Source organism: Schistocerca americana, chromosome 3, assembly GCF_021461395.2.
Source record: "Schistocerca americana isolate TAMUIC-IGC-003095 chromosome 3, iqSchAmer2.1, whole genome shotgun sequence".
Lineage (NCBI taxonomy): Eukaryota > Metazoa > Arthropoda > Insecta > Orthoptera > Acrididae > Schistocerca > Schistocerca americana.
Window position 1 is genome coordinate 705,149,817 of NC_060121.1, and position 16,968 is coordinate 705,166,784.

General features: G+C 36.3%; 1 protein-coding gene across 1 annotated transcript in view; it reads left to right on the forward strand.

Moving 5' to 3' along the window:
• LOC124606327 overlaps positions 1-12,807 on the forward strand; it is a 273,720-nt gene extending 260,913 nt beyond the window's left edge. Inside the window, exon 7 of the mRNA XM_047138309.1 lies at positions 11,332-12,807. Within this exon, the coding sequence (XP_046994265.1) occupies positions 11,332-11,531 (200 nt within the window). The 3' untranslated portion in view covers positions 11,532-12,807. The remainder of the gene's footprint in view (positions 1-11,331) is intronic.
• Positions 12,808-16,968: the final 4,161 nt, after the last annotated feature.

Consider the following 16,968-nt stretch of genomic DNA (forward strand, 5'->3'; position numbering starts at 1 on the left):
TCAATCTCAGAAAGGCATTTGCCAAGAAAGTTATATGATTCCCTGGAGAAACTAAATTTTTATTTAAGTCACTGGCAATGCTCAGAAAATGTTTGTTAAATACTGTACATATACCTGACCTATCAGTAACTGATACATTTTTACTACGAACTGACTTTAAATCATCAACCTTGTGCTGCCGACCAGACACTTCCTTCACAACTGACCATATGATTTTAAATTTATCCTCTAAATTAGCTATTCTATTTGCATAACACACACTCTTAGCCTCCCTAATAACATTTTCAAGCACCTTACAATACTGTTTGTAATGGGTTACTGTAGCTCGATTGTGACTACTTCTAACATCTTGATACAATTCCCACTTTGTTCTACATGATACCCTTATCACAGTAGTCAGCCACCTGGGATTCCTATTACTGTTAGTACCCCATCAAGAATGTTCTAATGGAAAGAAACTTTCAAAGAGCATGAGAAATGTGTTAAGAAAAGCATTATATTTATCACTTATGTTATCAGCACTATAAATGTCCTGCCACTTGTGTTCCTTGAAAAGGCTTAAAAAACTCTCTATTGCTGTTGTGTGAACTTCCCTATGTAGTTTGTAATTACATGTGACATTTGTTTGAGTACAAAAGCCTTTTAGTGTTAAAATTTGTGCATCACGGTCTGAAAGGCCATTCACCCTTTTACTAACAGAATGCCCATCTAATAATTAAGAATGAATATAAATGTTGTCTATGGCTGTGCTACTGTTCCCCTGCACCCTAGTTGAAAAAAACACAGTCTGCATCAGATCATATTAATTTAAGACATCTACCAAAATCCTTTTTCTTGCACCACCATACCAAAAATTTATATTGAAGTCACCACATATAACTAATTTCTGGTACATCCTACAAAGTGAATCAAGAACCTCATTAGGTTGAGCAGAAATGCTCTGAAGTTAGAATTAGGGGACCTATCAGCAACAATTGGAAGTTTAGTTTCACTAAATTCAACTGCACCTGCACAACATTCAAATATCTGTTCAGTCCTGTGCCATGATACGTCTGTGGACACAAATGGAATACTGCTTTTTACATACATAGCCACTCCCCCACCCCAAAAGAAACTCCTTGAAAAACAGCCAGCTAATTTGTATCCCGTATCATCTGTATAGTCCATCAGATGTCTTATATTCCATACATAGAATCATTTGAAGGCATGCCAGTTGATGAACAACTTACTGATGCCCATTCATTCAGTGAATTCATTTCAGCATTGGCTAAGCTGAAAAATAACAATTCAGCAGGATTAGATAACTTACCATCAGAACTTTATAAATATGGTGGACCAAACATTACCAACACACTGTTTGTTCTAATTTCAAAGATTTGGGAGTGCAAAATAATTCCACAAGATTGAAAAGCTGCCTGCATTTGCAAGATTTACAAAGGCAAAGTTGACATTTCTGACTGCAGTTCTCACAGAGAAATATCTCTTCTCTCTTCAGCAGGAAAAGTCCTGCCTCACATACTCAACAACTGGCTAAAGCACAAGAGACTCAGTGTGGCTTTCGCCCAAACAGAGGCACAGTGGACGCCATATTTGTTGTCAAACAATGCAAGAGAAAAGCTTAGAGCAACATCAGCCTCTGTTCATGTGATTTGTAGACCCGGAAAAAGCATTCGACTGAGTCCCATAGTGCTAAAGAAAACCAGCTGCCCTGACATAATTATTAACTTGATTAGACAGTTTCATGACAACATGATGGCAAAAATCGGCCATGGCAATGAGCTTTCAGACCAGTTTCCTGTGATGTGTGGTATAAAACAAGGCTGTGTACTGGGTCCCACACTCTTCTCACTTTATTTTGCAGCTGTTATGAGAGACATGACCAAAGCCTGCAGTGGTCAAATGGGTCATGACCCGTGAACAGACAAAAGTGTCTTCAATATCTCTCAACTTGCAACAAAAAGTCACGTAACTAAAATATCTATCTCAGAAATTCTTTACGCAGATGATGTATGCATGATGGCTAATCCTCCTGAATCTCTCCAGACATACATGATCCTGCTATATGACTCCTGCAGAAGATTTGGTTTAGTCATCAGCATCACCAAGATGCATGTCCTTCAACAACCACTTAATGGTCCCAATACAGACAACTGTAGTATTAAATTAGACAGCCAACATTTGGAAAATGTGTCACACTTTAAATACATAGATACGCAAATTAGAACTGACAACAGCCTTACAACAGAAACTGCAGCTTGCATATCCAATGCAGCCTCAGTTTTAAGCAAACTGAATCACCGAGTATGGAAATCACATGATCTCAGTGTACAAACTAAAACTGCAGTCTACAAAGCAACTTTACTCTACACCTCAGGAACCTGGTGCTGTTATAAAGCTGACATTAGGAGACTAAACACCTTTCATCTTTGCTGTCTGAGATCAATTCTCCGCTTGAAATGGGAAGACCGTGTTCCAATATGGTAGTTCTTTCTCTACTTGGAAACATGACATCCTCTGAAGGTGTGTCCTTAGTTAGAGGGACTTCCTTTAAACCTATCAGCTTACTTCAGTCTAAAAAAGGAGCAGCTCTGACACCAACCACTATAGGAATTTTTCCATGAGTGATCCCACCACTACCCACACACTGTCACCTATAAGCTTTGCCAGCCTCCCCTTCCCATACCTACTGAGGTGCAGGACAGGCCTAGTGAAACCTGATCTACTGATAGACGCAACTGGCACCACTGAAATGTGACCCATACCCTCTGCCATCAGCACCCTCTCCAGCCCCATATTAACACGCCTAACAGCAGCATTAAGATGAGACTGATCATGATGCTGAAACAGCTGCACAAAATGCCCATTAGTGCCACCAGTTTGAGTAGCTATCTTTACCAGGTCACCACCTACATCATATTCCTCATCCGTATCAAGACTGTTCCCTACTCCACTCACTATCACTACGTGATCCTCCTTCATAAAATTCACATAACTCCCCTATGCTATCAGTCACCTGAGCCATCCCTGCACTAGGCTTCACGTTGCTGGTGCTCATTCCTCAACACTTCCTGCAACTGATGGCCCACACCTCTATCATGCAAACTATCTAGCACTGCTGCATGTTCCCTACATCTACAGCTACAAGAGGCTCCTCTCCACTCAGCTCTGACATTTGGTCAAATCTATTACATATACACAATGTATAACTGTCTGAATACCTCCTCCTACTGGCTGCCTTCTTGCCAAGTGCCACTTCCTATTCCCCACCACCCGTCACCCTCCTCAACCTATCTAGTTCCTTCCTCCTTTGCGCGTAGTAACTGCACGTGAAGGGCACAGATCTTACACTCCTGCTCCTCTATCAACTTATTTCTAATACAGATTCTGCATTCCCAGGAGAGGATCTCACTAGAAAGCCCACTGGCTTCCCCACTGCATTCCCCACATAAAAATACTTTTAACAAATCCAACATCATAACCCACTAATCAGAAACCTACGACAGAGCCCATGCTTCTCACTCATGGTAAAATTTTACAATTACTGAAGAAAACTACATGTGTATGTTTCCTAAGTTCAGTTACACCTCTAGAACTATTTATAGTGACAATATTGGTCTCAAAATTCTCTGTCTATGAAGAAAGCAACTACATTCATTAATACTACTGCACTACAGCTAATAGCAATACCAACAAAACTTTATAAAATTGTTAGCTAAAAGCAAAAATTCAAGCAGCTACGAGAAACCTCGATGAAGTTAAAATAGTGAATGAAAATTTTAATGAAATATTTCACTAGAAACAATAAGAAACATCGGCTGAAAACTAAAGCATGAAATTAACTAAATGACTTCAACACACAGAAAACTCCAAAAAACACAGTGAGTGAACATTTCCAATAGTTTATTAAATCATTATTTTGCCACAAACAGCATGAAACACTGCTGAAAACTATTAAATTTAATTACTGTATAACAGTGCACAAATAACTTTGCCAATACTTAGCTTTATAACTGCTACAGCTGCAACTGCCCACTGCAGAATGTAAACACACTATTCCAGTGTGCTATTTCAAAACAGTAACTTTTGTTTTTGTTCTGTAAGCTTATGTAGGTCTCTTTTTTTCTAACTGAGCATGGTGGCCACTTATCATTGATTAGTGACACAAAAATGTTTTGTGGAGACTTGCTGATCCATGAAAACATAACACTAATTAGCTGGAGTAAAGTACAAGGAACACACATCCTCAATCTGGTCATTTCAGGTAGGTTTATAGGCTGGCCTAACACCATTACATCAAAGGCATCTTCAACAAGCCACTCTGCCACATTTCATGAGGTATACCACCATGTATTGTGTTGCTGGATGTATAGAACAATATTTAGGCACTATTGATAAATGAGCTCGTATTGTCTGTTGGTAAGCCCTTTATCATTAGCCTATGAGAAACAATGAAAGATGTATCAGGGATCCATTTCATGAGGTGTAAATATTTCCCATATTATGACATTATTACCAGTCCTAGCTATACCTTCCTTCATGAGGCATATATTTTCTTCCATCATCATCTACCAGCAAGTATTGCAACTCCTCATAGCCTGCGAGTTGTCATGCTAACATCATTGCTTCATAGTCAAGAAGTTATAGATTTTATTTTAACTCAGGCATGGAAAATATGTCATTAATAGCTGTATATGAGCAAACATTTGTGATAATTTAAGAATTGTTATGAGGAAATGCTCTAAAAATTAACAGTTATAAAATTTCACAAAATAAACAAAATTAATTAGTTGTCTTTAAGCCACATTATGAGAAACAAGACGAAAGGTAAAGAAAGGCGTATAAAAGAAAAGAAAATAAGATGATGAATATGAGGAAGATGATGAAGTAGAAAAAAGAGAAGAAAAATAAACAGCAATTCATCAGGGCAATGAACATTATATATGCTATACGGATGCCTGAGTCACAGCTCTCGTACAAGATAAGTAATTGAAGTAGTAATAAACTGTTTTTAACACTTTAAACTAATTTATTACGTTAATTATAGTGCTCTTCAAGCATACCATTAAAGGTTTTTATCTTACTTGCGTATTTTCACAGTAATCACGTAAAGTTCGTTTTGTTTGCATATTGCGGCCAGGCCGAACTTTCGAGCTTTCAGATTAAACTTCAAACCGCAATTTTAAGTCTATTTGCTGATAGTTTAATGTGCTAAATACATTTGCTGCCCCTTTATATCTGTAGAGTATCGTCATCTCTTAAGAAATTTCCAGTAAAATACTTCTGAACCACTGTTCACATAGTCGCGAGTAGGCCTAATTTTTCGTACACGTATTTTCATTGTTTTCCGGTAACTTAATTGTCTTTCTGTCACTAAAATCGATTTGTACCATGAGTGTAAAGTGCCTGACGTGCCATAGAATCATTAGCTCTGGGGTCTGGTGTGATGGATGTAGTAACTTTTTTCATTGGGGCGGTTGTAGTGGCATGCGAATTGGGAATATGAGCGAGACTCATCAGTGGTTTTGAAGGCTATGCAGTAGAGATAGAAAGATTGTGGAACAGGAGGGGAAAATTGCTGCCCTTCAGGCTGAGTTAGATGAGGCTAGGCGAGAACTGGGCAGGTTAAGTGGGGAGAAGGGTAAACAGGGGTGGGAAGTGGGAACAGGCATAAGGAACAGGCCAAGAAATTCTTCTGACAGCTTTGTTATTAATGTACAAAATCGGTTTGACCTGTTGCCTCAGTCAGAAACTGATGAGCCTCTCACAGAAGTAGATGTAGACAGGGCTCAACAAGCTTTCAGCAGCAAATTGAATAAGAATGTAGGGAAGTCTGCAAAGAGAAATAAAGTCTTGTTGCTAGGTAGTTTGCATTCTAGGGGTGTGGGCCAACTTCTGCAGGATGAATTAGGGTCAGAATACCAGGTCACAAGTTTTTTCAAACCTAGTTCTGGACTGGGGCAGGTTACAGAAGCTTTAGGTTCACTATGTAGAGGCTTTACTAAGAAAGATACCATGGTTATTGTGGGTGGGCCGGGCAACAGTATTGACAGAGATCCATGGTACAGCATAGAGTGTGACCTGGCAAAGATTGCATCAACATCGAGTCATACCAATGTTGGGTTTGTGTCGGTTCTGGAGCGCCATGACCGACCTCATTTTAGCTCTTCTGTCAGGAGAGTTAATTTGGAGTTGGAATGGCTACTTGGATCTGGTGCAGGGTCACACATTGGTGTGGTTCCTGTTGATTCACTCTGTAGGTGGGACTATACTAGACATGGCCTACACCTCAACAAGAAACAGAAGGGTAAACTGCCTGGGCTGATAGCAGGAAATTTAAAGGGGGGAGGAACTACATCTCATGTTGGAAACTCTTTTTTAGTGTAAGATCAGTGTCCAGTGGGAAACTCAGCCATACAAGTGCTAAAGATGTTAAAAAAGTTCAAGATACTCACAAAAGTAAAGTGAAAAATAATATTAGTATATTTCATCAAAATATTGGGGGATTGAAGAATAAAATTGATGAGCTTCTGCTTTGTTTAGAAAGAAACTGAGAATGTAATAGATGTGCTATGCCTATCTGAGCATCACACTGTCACTGATATGCAAAAGGTTAGCATCAATGGGTACAAATCAGCTGCACATGTAAGTAGAGATAATATGATGAGAGGGGGAGTTGCCATATATGTCAAAAGCTTCCACAGTGTAAAAAATTTAGAAACTAAAAAATTTTGTGTAGAGCAACATATGGAAGCATGTGCCACTGAACTTAAATTAAATGATGGCGCTTTCATAATTGTAACAGTGCATAGGTCCCCCTCAGGGAATTTCCAGCTATTTCTAGAGAACTTGGATGCTTTGTTGTGCTATCTGTCAGACAGGGGGAAGCAACTTATCATTTGTGAGGATTTCAATGTTGATTCCCTGAAAGAGTGTAATAGGAAGAATGACCTTGTAGTATTACTCAGTTCTTTCCATTTGAGCTCCGTCACTGATTTTCCTACTCGGATAACAAAGAACAGCAGTACATTGATAGAAACTTTTTTATAGACCAAGATAAGTTTAAGGGCATAAATGCTTATTCTGTTGAGAATGGTCTTTCAGATCATGGTGCACAGCTAGTTACAGTACATGACATAGCTCCATGCAGTATATCAAATCAGACTTTCAAAGCAGTGCGTTCAATTAACAATATAAATATTGCAAACTTTAGGGAAAGCCTACAGCAGCTAGACTGGGATGAAGTGTATAAGGAATCTGATGCAAACTTGAAATATAACTTATTTCACGATACATTTTTAAGGGTATTTTAAAATTGTTTTCCCAAGAAAATAGTGAAACATAATTCCAAGAAAACATATAAAAAAACCTTGGCTTACTAAAGGAATAAGAATATCTTGCAACCATAAAAGAGAACTGTATCTAACAGCAAGAGGGAGTACTGACCCCGAAATTGTTCAATATTATAAAAACTATTGTGCAGTACTAAGAAAAGTTATTAAAAAGTAAAAAACTGAATGACAAGTGTACTAACAAATTTTCAATAATCATTTTTTAAATGTTGTGGAGAAAATAGGATCTAGATCTTCACTAGAAGAGGCAAGGCTACTAATGGAAGAGGCCATACCTGTGCAGTTTGAAACAACTGTAATTCCACCAACTTCTCCCTCTAAAATCAGTAAAATAATAAACTCACTGAAAAGTAAAAGCTCTTACGGAATTGATGGCATTTCCAGCAAGGTACGTAAAGCTTGTTCCCCACAGATAAATAGGATTCTCAGCCATGTATGTAATAGCTCTTTGGAGCAGGGTGTTTTCCCCGATAGACTGAAATATGCCACTGTAAAACCATTGCATAAAAAAGGGGATACATCAGATGTCAACAACTACCACCCAATCTCTCTTCTGACAGCTCTATCAAAATTTTTTGGGAAAGTAATGTATTCAAGGGTAGCCTCCTATATTTGTAAAAATAAAGTACTAACAAAATGTCAGTTTGGTTTTCAGAAAGGCTTTTCAACAGAAAATGCTATATACGCTTTCACTGATCAAATATGAAATGCTCTGAATAATTGGGCATCACCCACTGGTATTTTTTGTGATCTCTCAAAGGCCTTTGATTGCGTAAATCATGGAATTCTTTTAGATAAGCTAAATCATTATGGTTTGAGTGGGGCAGTGCACAAATGGTTTAATTCATACTTAACTGGAAGAATGCAGAAAGTTGAAACAAGTGGTTCATGTAATGTTAAAACAACAGCTGATTCCTCAAACTGCAAAACTATCAAGTACGGGGTCCCACAGGGTTCAGTCTTGGGTCCTTTACTGTTCTTGATATACATTAATTACTTACCATTCCACATTGGTGAAGATGCAAAGTTTGTTCTTTTTGCTGATGATACAAGTATAGTAATAACATCCAAAAACCAAGAACTAAGTGATATAATTGTAAATGATGTTTTTCACAAAATTACTAAGTGGTTCTCAGCAAACGGGCTCTCTTTAAATTTTGATAAAACGCAGTATATACAGTTCCGTACAGTAAATGGAACAACTCCAGTAATAAATATAGACTTTGAACAGAATTCTGTAGCTAAGGTAGAATTTTCAAAATTTTTAGATGTATCCATTGATGAGAGGTTAAACTGGAAGCAACACAATGATGGTCTGCTGAAACGTCTGAGTTCAGCTATGTATGCTATTAGGGTTATTGCAAATTTGGGTGATAAGAATCTCAGTAAATTAGCTTACTATGCCTACTTTCATTCACTGCTTTCATATGCCATCATATTCTGGGGTAATTCATCATTGAGTAGAAAAGTATTCATTGCTCAAAAACGTGTAATCAGAATAATTGCTGGAGGCCACCCACGGTCATCCTGCAGACATCTATTTAAGGATCTAGGGATCCTCACAGTAACCTCACAGTATATATATTCACTTATGAAATTTGTTGTTAATAATCCAACCCAGTTCAAAAGTAATAGCAGTGTGCATAGCTATAACACCAGGAGAAAGGATGATCTTCACTATGCAGGGTTAAATCTGACTTTGGCACAGAAAGGGGTAAATTATGCTGCCACAAAAGTCTTTGGTCACCTACCAAACAGCATCAAAAGCCTGACAGATAGCCAACTAACATTTAAAAATAAATTAAAAGAATTTGTAGAAGACAACTCCTTCTACTCATTGGCTGAATTTTTAGATATAAATTAAGTGGAAAAAAATAAAATTAAACTAAAAAAACTTAATATGCAATATTGTGTGTAATGTAATATCTTGTACAGCCATCTTTTATTAACCTGACACGTTCCACATCATTACGAAGTGTCGTATTCATGATCTATGGAACAAGTATTAATCTAATACAATCTAATCTAATTTAATCTGGCCTTTTTACTGCAACATTTTTTAAATATTTTTTCACATAACTGTAGAAGAGAGGTCTGTGAGAGATGCTGATTTCTATACTTGAAAGCAATGAGATGGGTTCTGGATTCTACGTATGATCTCATGTTAGTACATTGCATTTTACCCCATATGCTTGCTGTTAAATTCTAAATTCATTGATAACAGCCTGTGCCATACAGATGTTATTCATTATGACAATTGTGACACAATTTTCAATAGAAAGCTAGTACTATCTCTACTTCAAAGATAGATTTTCCAACTGGCCACAGTCATACGAGCCGAGATTTTGTACATTCAAACCTTTACAGCCCATATAACGTTTGGAAACAAAGTAATAATGTACCATTCCAAATTACTGCTTTGCTAAACAATTTCTCAAATAGGGAAGAGGGCTAACCCTCTAATATAGTTGGTATCAACAATTTTATTGCTAATCAGTGAGCATCTTTTATTGAAAGTTAAATTAGTTTGTAGCTATCAATAAAATTCTTCTGGGTGTGTGACTGCATTATCAACTATAAAATTTCCGCATTTTGGTGACTATTTTCCTCAGGGTGTATTGCTAATTGCTGAATGGGAGCTAGTTTAGTTATTTATATACTATGGAGGAGTGCTGTTATAGGATATGAGGGTGAGGAAAGGGAAAAACGGTATTAGATGTTTTTTTTTATTGGTCTTGGCATTGTGTCCTGTGTTTTCCATTGTAGTTTGTATTATTGCTAGCCATTGTTGGAAATCAGCGAATAGGAAAGTTAGCAGCACCTACAGCATAGTGCTGTTTGCTAACTGCCTAGTATCAGATAGGGCACACCAGCACTCTGTGTACTCTCTGCTGCTGTGGCCTACCATGTGCCTGTTGCTTTGTGAAAGCTGTCCTTCTTCAAAGCTGTCACTGCTGGCAGCCAAGATGCTGGGAGGCAGTACCTATCTTCTCTATTCATGTTGTCACATCACTTGGCAATTCCCATAGCCTCTCTGATCATCGTCCTCAAGATAAACAGCTGTTTCACCAGTATGTGGGCCTCCTGAAATTCAATCTTCATCCTGCACCATTCCTGGTGTTCTGCCACCACTGATTTGTTGTATTGTTTGAGACAGAAATATCTCTCATGTTCAGATAATCTTGTGCTTATTGGTGTATGTAGGTGAGACTGGGCATCCAATAAGCACAAGGTTATCTGAACGCAAGAGATATATCCATCTCAAACAATACAACAAATCTGAGCATAAGGAGTAGTGCAGGATGAAAACTGAATTTCAGGAGTCCCACTTACTGGCAAAACAGCCTTTTATCTTGAGAAGGATGATCAGAGGGGCTATAGAAATAGCCAAGCAACCTGACAACATGGATAGGGAAGACAGGTACTGACTCCAAGCATCTTGGCTGCCAGCAGTGACAGCTTTTCTCACAAAGCAACAGGCATGCAGTAGGCCACAGCTGAGAAGACTACACAGAGTGCTGACAAGCCCTAGTTGCTCAATTTCCATTCACTGATTTCCAACAATGGCAAGCAATAAAACAAACTACACCTATTTCTGCCAATGACAGGATGCAATGCAAAGACCAATTAAAAAAACACCTAATACCCTTTCTCCTCACCCTCACATCTTATGACAGCACTCCTCCGTAGTATATAAGTAACTAAACTAGTGCCCATTCAGCAATTAGCAATACACCCTGAGGAAGGTGTCTTGCAATAGTTGCCAAAAAGTGGTAATTTTCTAGTTGACAATGCGGTCACAAACCCAGATGCATTTTATTGACTTTAACAACGGCTGCAGAAGCCTAGGTTTAAATTAGTTTATAGCTATTTCAAATGACAAATGCTGTAAGTAGAGTTGCAAGTTTTCAGCTATCTAGTGTAATTTTTTATATTTTTTAACAGGACATTTGTAACAATTTCTTAATTAAATTGCACTTAGGTCTGGCTGTGTTCTGTCGGCAACGTCGATGCTGTTATCGTAGAAGTCCTCGGTGCTCTACGCATAACAGGGAGCGAATTCGTCTTCATGCACCCCCACGTCACTCAACTGTATCTACATTAGTACCTAGCCACCGTCATTTGACAGATGCCAGTGCTCATCGCCTCACTCGCGTAGACACCATTCTCATCTCTAGGTGATGCTACCATAGTTCTTAGTGTGTAGTATTGATGGTGATGACCTATCAATTTGAGCATGTGGTCATAAGGAAAAACATAAATGTATCACAATTTATATTGTGATCCTAATTTATGAGGTTGTAAGAGTGATTTTAATGTCACCTTAACACCAGTTTCAATAAGGCAATCTTATATTTTTGTGAACAAGATGTTTCAGAATTTAACCCACTGAAACGAAAAATATAGTAATACAAGATTAACACCAGTTTTATACATAACAAAGTTCTAAACTTACTGTTTGGAAGTGAGTTTTAAAGCTGAGATAGACTGACATCTTATTTTGCTATTAATGGTTTGTATGTGCTTTAATAATACAAACTTAGCTTAAAAGAAACAACCATATAAATGTCTGGCGTAAAGAAGGCACATGATTCATAAAAGGAATTGATTATCTGTGAATATTTTCTTGTACTGGACTGATTAATTATCCGTAATAGAATATTATATAGAATTTTTTTGTTTCTTATCTACTCCACCCACTGTATCTGTGTACTGCATCAGCTATAAGTTTTAAAGAGATTGTAGTTTTATATTTTTGTATCATGCTAAATTAATGCCTAAATCTGGCTTAAGGAATCATATTAAATGTTATTATCATATATGTGTATGTTGAAATTATATGTATATATAAATATATATTAAAAAAGCAGCTTAATTTTGCACAACATGTTAAAAAAATATAATTGGTGTCACAGAACTTCATGAGAAATACATTTACTGTACATGATGCAGCCTAAAAGTGTCACACACAATCACAATTAGCATTGAAGCCTGTGCCTGTAAGAATTTCCTCTTAAGCTTTCTTATGCAGAGATTACTTAAAGAATATTTTTAGTGATTATCCTGATTGTAACTTCCTTTTTAAAACGTTTCTTATTTTATGAGAAAACACAGAATCACTTTAATTATGTCTTTCCTTCTTGTTGTCCAATCACAAGACTTTTTAGAATAACTGTTGAAACAAAGCTCATGTAATACTTATAGTGTGTTCACATATCAAATCCATCCATATTTTTCCTAAGCAAAACACTGATGCTACTACTAAAGGAACAATATCAACATAATTCAATATTTCATGCAGAAAATGCAGATATATTTTGAGTCTTTGGTTTACTAAAGAAGTTCAAATAGTTATTTGTATCATAAAATGTCCAAGTATTGATAAGAGGAGTTTGTCAATTAAAATGATAAAATCCAATAACTGTGCTTAAAACTTTACATTATATCCTAAAAGGTAGCAAAATGTTGTAGTTAATAATCTAATATACATAGACTGGCTCTAAGGAATGTGTGTGATGAAAACTATTCAACAGTGACACATTCTCATCATAACCTCCTTATTAACAACATCCAAATTTACTTTGTATATTGAAGTAGTGTTTCTAAGATTTGTTGACAACCTTAACTTCATTGCAAGTGGTCTGAAGACACATACTTAATTTGGAAATAGACAGAGGAAAACAATAGAATGGCTTATTCTATCATCAGGCTATATTCCATCATTGAGTATTTACTGTATATTTCATAAGATCATATAACTCTCTAAACTTGATCACAGCAATATTATTATGGTAGCATTTGCTGCTGACACTGACCCTACTATAATAATATAGAAATTTTTAATGAATTCTTGCTGCTAAGAATTGTATTTCATTAATTATTTAATTTATTTTCGTTCTTTTTTTTAATTATTGTGGTTTGTTGGATGTAATTATGTTCTCATGAGACTTCAGATTTAAAGGTAAAGTTATGATTATAAAGAATCTAACTTCTTCTCTGCTAAGAGATGGCACTCCATCGTGAAACAAATCCTTTGTAACTATCATGCATGTGTGACTTCTGAATAAAAATAGCTCTTGACTAAGTTATCAGAAGATGAATTCTGCAAATATAGCATATGTTGTTACTACTGAAAGAACACATTTTACACATACATGCATGAAATAAAAATATTGTGTACCCTAATGATCAATTCAGTAGTAACATTTTGATGGTGTTGTGTAAATTATCACTGATATGGATCAACAGAAGGGCATGCCTGCTAGTATAATTATCCAAGTCTATTTGTAAGGTTTTAATTTTGTGCATCGTGGAGGCACTTGCCACCTACATAATTTGAAACTGTGTCATGTTGAAGCTGAGATTTCAACACTGCAGTGAAGGCTTGATTGTCCGGGCAGTGTTAAACTAATTCAACAACTATAGAGAAAAAAATGATCAGCTGATTTTCCATACTGAGCAGAGAACATTTCACTGGACAAATCATCCAAATGTTCTCTCACATCCAGTCACTGTCAGAAGTGAATAAATATTACAAATGTTTATAGTGATCATTGACCTTTGAAGCTTTTGTCTGATCAACTGCCTATAGAATGGACAGAAAGAAATATGTATTTCATGATAAATTAAGCTAAAAATGTGAAGCTGGATAGAAGAAAACCAGTCTTCTAATGTAGATTAACTGTTTGTAGCATTTATTTAAATTCAGGGATAAAGTGTTGTCAATGAACGTTAAAAAAATTCAGTGTGGAAGGGATAGGCAGTGCATATGTCCTCATTCATGGTCTGAACTCAGAGGATAATGTCAGTATGACAAGAAGACAGATGAACTGGATTGAGGAAACAAAGGTGGCACTTGATTTACCTGTGCAGCAAACTGACAATGAAGAGATGCAATTTGTGCCAAAAGGAATAAAAATTGAATGTTCTTAATAGCAGGCAAGGAGTGCACAGTTGTTAACATTTAAGGTAATGTAATGGCTGTGAGATAAGTAATGGCTGATAAAGTTTTCACACGTTACATTGTACTGTAAATGTCTTTGAAATAAAGCATGTACATAAAAAATGGGAATTTTAATGAAATAAGTTTTTCATTCAAGACAAGAGAATAAGTTGTGAGATACATTTAAGATTGATTATTGGGAAAGAATTAAAAATAATCGAAAGTTAAACGTATTTTCTTCAGGTACAACTCTACACTGAATTCACATAACTGCAAAGGCATAGACACAGCATTTATTTCAGTTTGATCCTTCTTTTCTTCCTCAGGTGTTTACAACATTTCTCCTTTGCTTAGAGGCTATATTTTAATCTCGCTTATAGTTTGGAAATGTATTCTACACATAAAAAAGATGCCATCTATAAAATTCCATCAGACATTTTTCCATAAATGAAAATCTTCTACTTTCACAATAATTAATCCATTGTGGATTTTGGCAGTTTTCATGTTATGAACACTAAGAATCATGAGTCATTCATTTGAAATTGTCTACTGTACACCATTTCAAAAGTTATGGCAGTAAACATTTCTATCAAGAGCACATCTTCATGAATTCTCTTGATGTGCTTTAGCAGTGCAGTACATGAAATTACTCCAATTTTCTTATGAGATGAGTCAATCTGCTAATGGCAGCCCCATACATACTACAGCTGAAAATGAATAGATGTCAGTGTGCTGAATATGAATGTGGGGTTGTCTTGTTTTAAATGACTATCACTGTTATCGTTTGGTGCTGATCATATGATCATTATTACTATTTTTGCATTTCCTTACAGAACTATGGAAAATAAATTAATTCACAACAGTAACAATTGTGTATAACATAAAACTAAGATTTAGCTTAAAATTTAAATAATATTTGATCAAAATAAATAATATTCAGAGGTACAAACAATATGGTAACTTTCAGTGTACTCAGCTGATATCTGTTTCCAAACATAGAACTGAAATACAGGGTGTACATAGTGTCTGGGAACACTTTCAATTACTTATTGCACAAGAACTAACTATTGTACAGGTTCATACATATTGCATTTTGAAGAGAAATTCTGAAAGTGAGAGCTCTGCCACATCACATTACTACATCACATGGTAGAGGCAGTACATACACCAGATCTTCAATATGTCCCAGAGAAAAAAGGCACAGGGAGTGAGATCTGGTGATCGGGGAGGCCATTTCATGAAAAATGTGTCCCCTTCTGTAGCACAGCACCAGGACTTGCCATGTTTGCGACTAGTGCTGACTATTGGTAAACTACCAAATTATGCTGTGGTGGTATATGTGGAAAAAAAAAAAAAAAAAAAAAAAAAAAAAAAAAAAAAAAAAAAAAACTTTCCAGGTCTCTCCTCAAATGACATATGTTTGATATCTGTACAATGTTTGGTTGTTGTGCAATAAATAATTGAAAGGGTTTCCAGACTTGATGTACACCCTATATTATTTTCATAAAGCTTTAGCATCATACTAAAAGTATTTGGATAGCTTGAATATTACTGCATATGTTACCTACAGTAAGCAGGTTCAAGCAAATGGAAGTTGCAATAGTTATGCAGAGATGAAGAGGCTTGCACAGAATAGACTAGAGTGGAGTGCTGCATCAAAACAGTCTTCAGACTGAAAACCCAAACAACAAATGTTCTATTCTTTAACACAGAAGGGCTTACTCTGAGCATATAGGAGACATTCCATTCATTTTAAAATTAGGTCAGATAAAGACATTCAACAGACTTGAAAAGAATATCAGAGAAATCTTGGTACAATGAGTAGTCAGGGTCATGCCAGTGCATAAGAGTATGGCCAAGGAAGTATAATACCCAGGTTCAGATCCTGGGCTGATACAGGTTTTTAGTTTATTGGTAAGTTGCATATTCACCTTTTATTGTGCTGTAAGGACCTCCAGTTCTTATTTAAACCTTAAACCTGTGCCTTGAGGGTAAAAATTTGCAAGATACATTGAAAATTTCAGTAAACAGAGACACCATATTACTCTTTCAAATATGTTTATTGTTGTTGCTGCAGAGCTTCTTGTGTTTGAATGTTATATAGTTCCTTTGAAATGGTTCTCATAACTCCACTTTTAAAGTGTATCATAAATACATTGAGAATGTTACTACCCAATGACAAAAATCAGTATTTTGCATTTATAACAATATTGTGAAAAGAAAAGTTGCTTCTCACCATATGGTGAAGATGTTGTGTCCCAGACAAGCACAACAGAAAGACTGACATAAATAAAGCTTTCAGCCAGTAAAGCTTTAATCAAAAACAGACACACACACACACACACACACACACACACACACACACACACACACACACACACACAAATATGCAGCTGCAGTCTTAGGCAACTGAAGTGTGGCTTGTATTTATTTGTGTGTGTGTGTGTGTGTGTGTGTGTGTGTGTGTGTTTGTGTGTGGCTTGTCTGTTTTTCACAAAAGCCTTACTGGCTGAAAGCTTTATTTGTAACAGTCTTCCTGTTGTGCCTATCTGCCACTCAGCATCTCCACTATATGGTGAGTAACAACTTTCCTTTTGATAATATTGTTACATTCCATCCTGGATTTTCCATTGAATTTTGTATTTGTCTGATGTGTTTTCCAAAAATTTGTGTTTT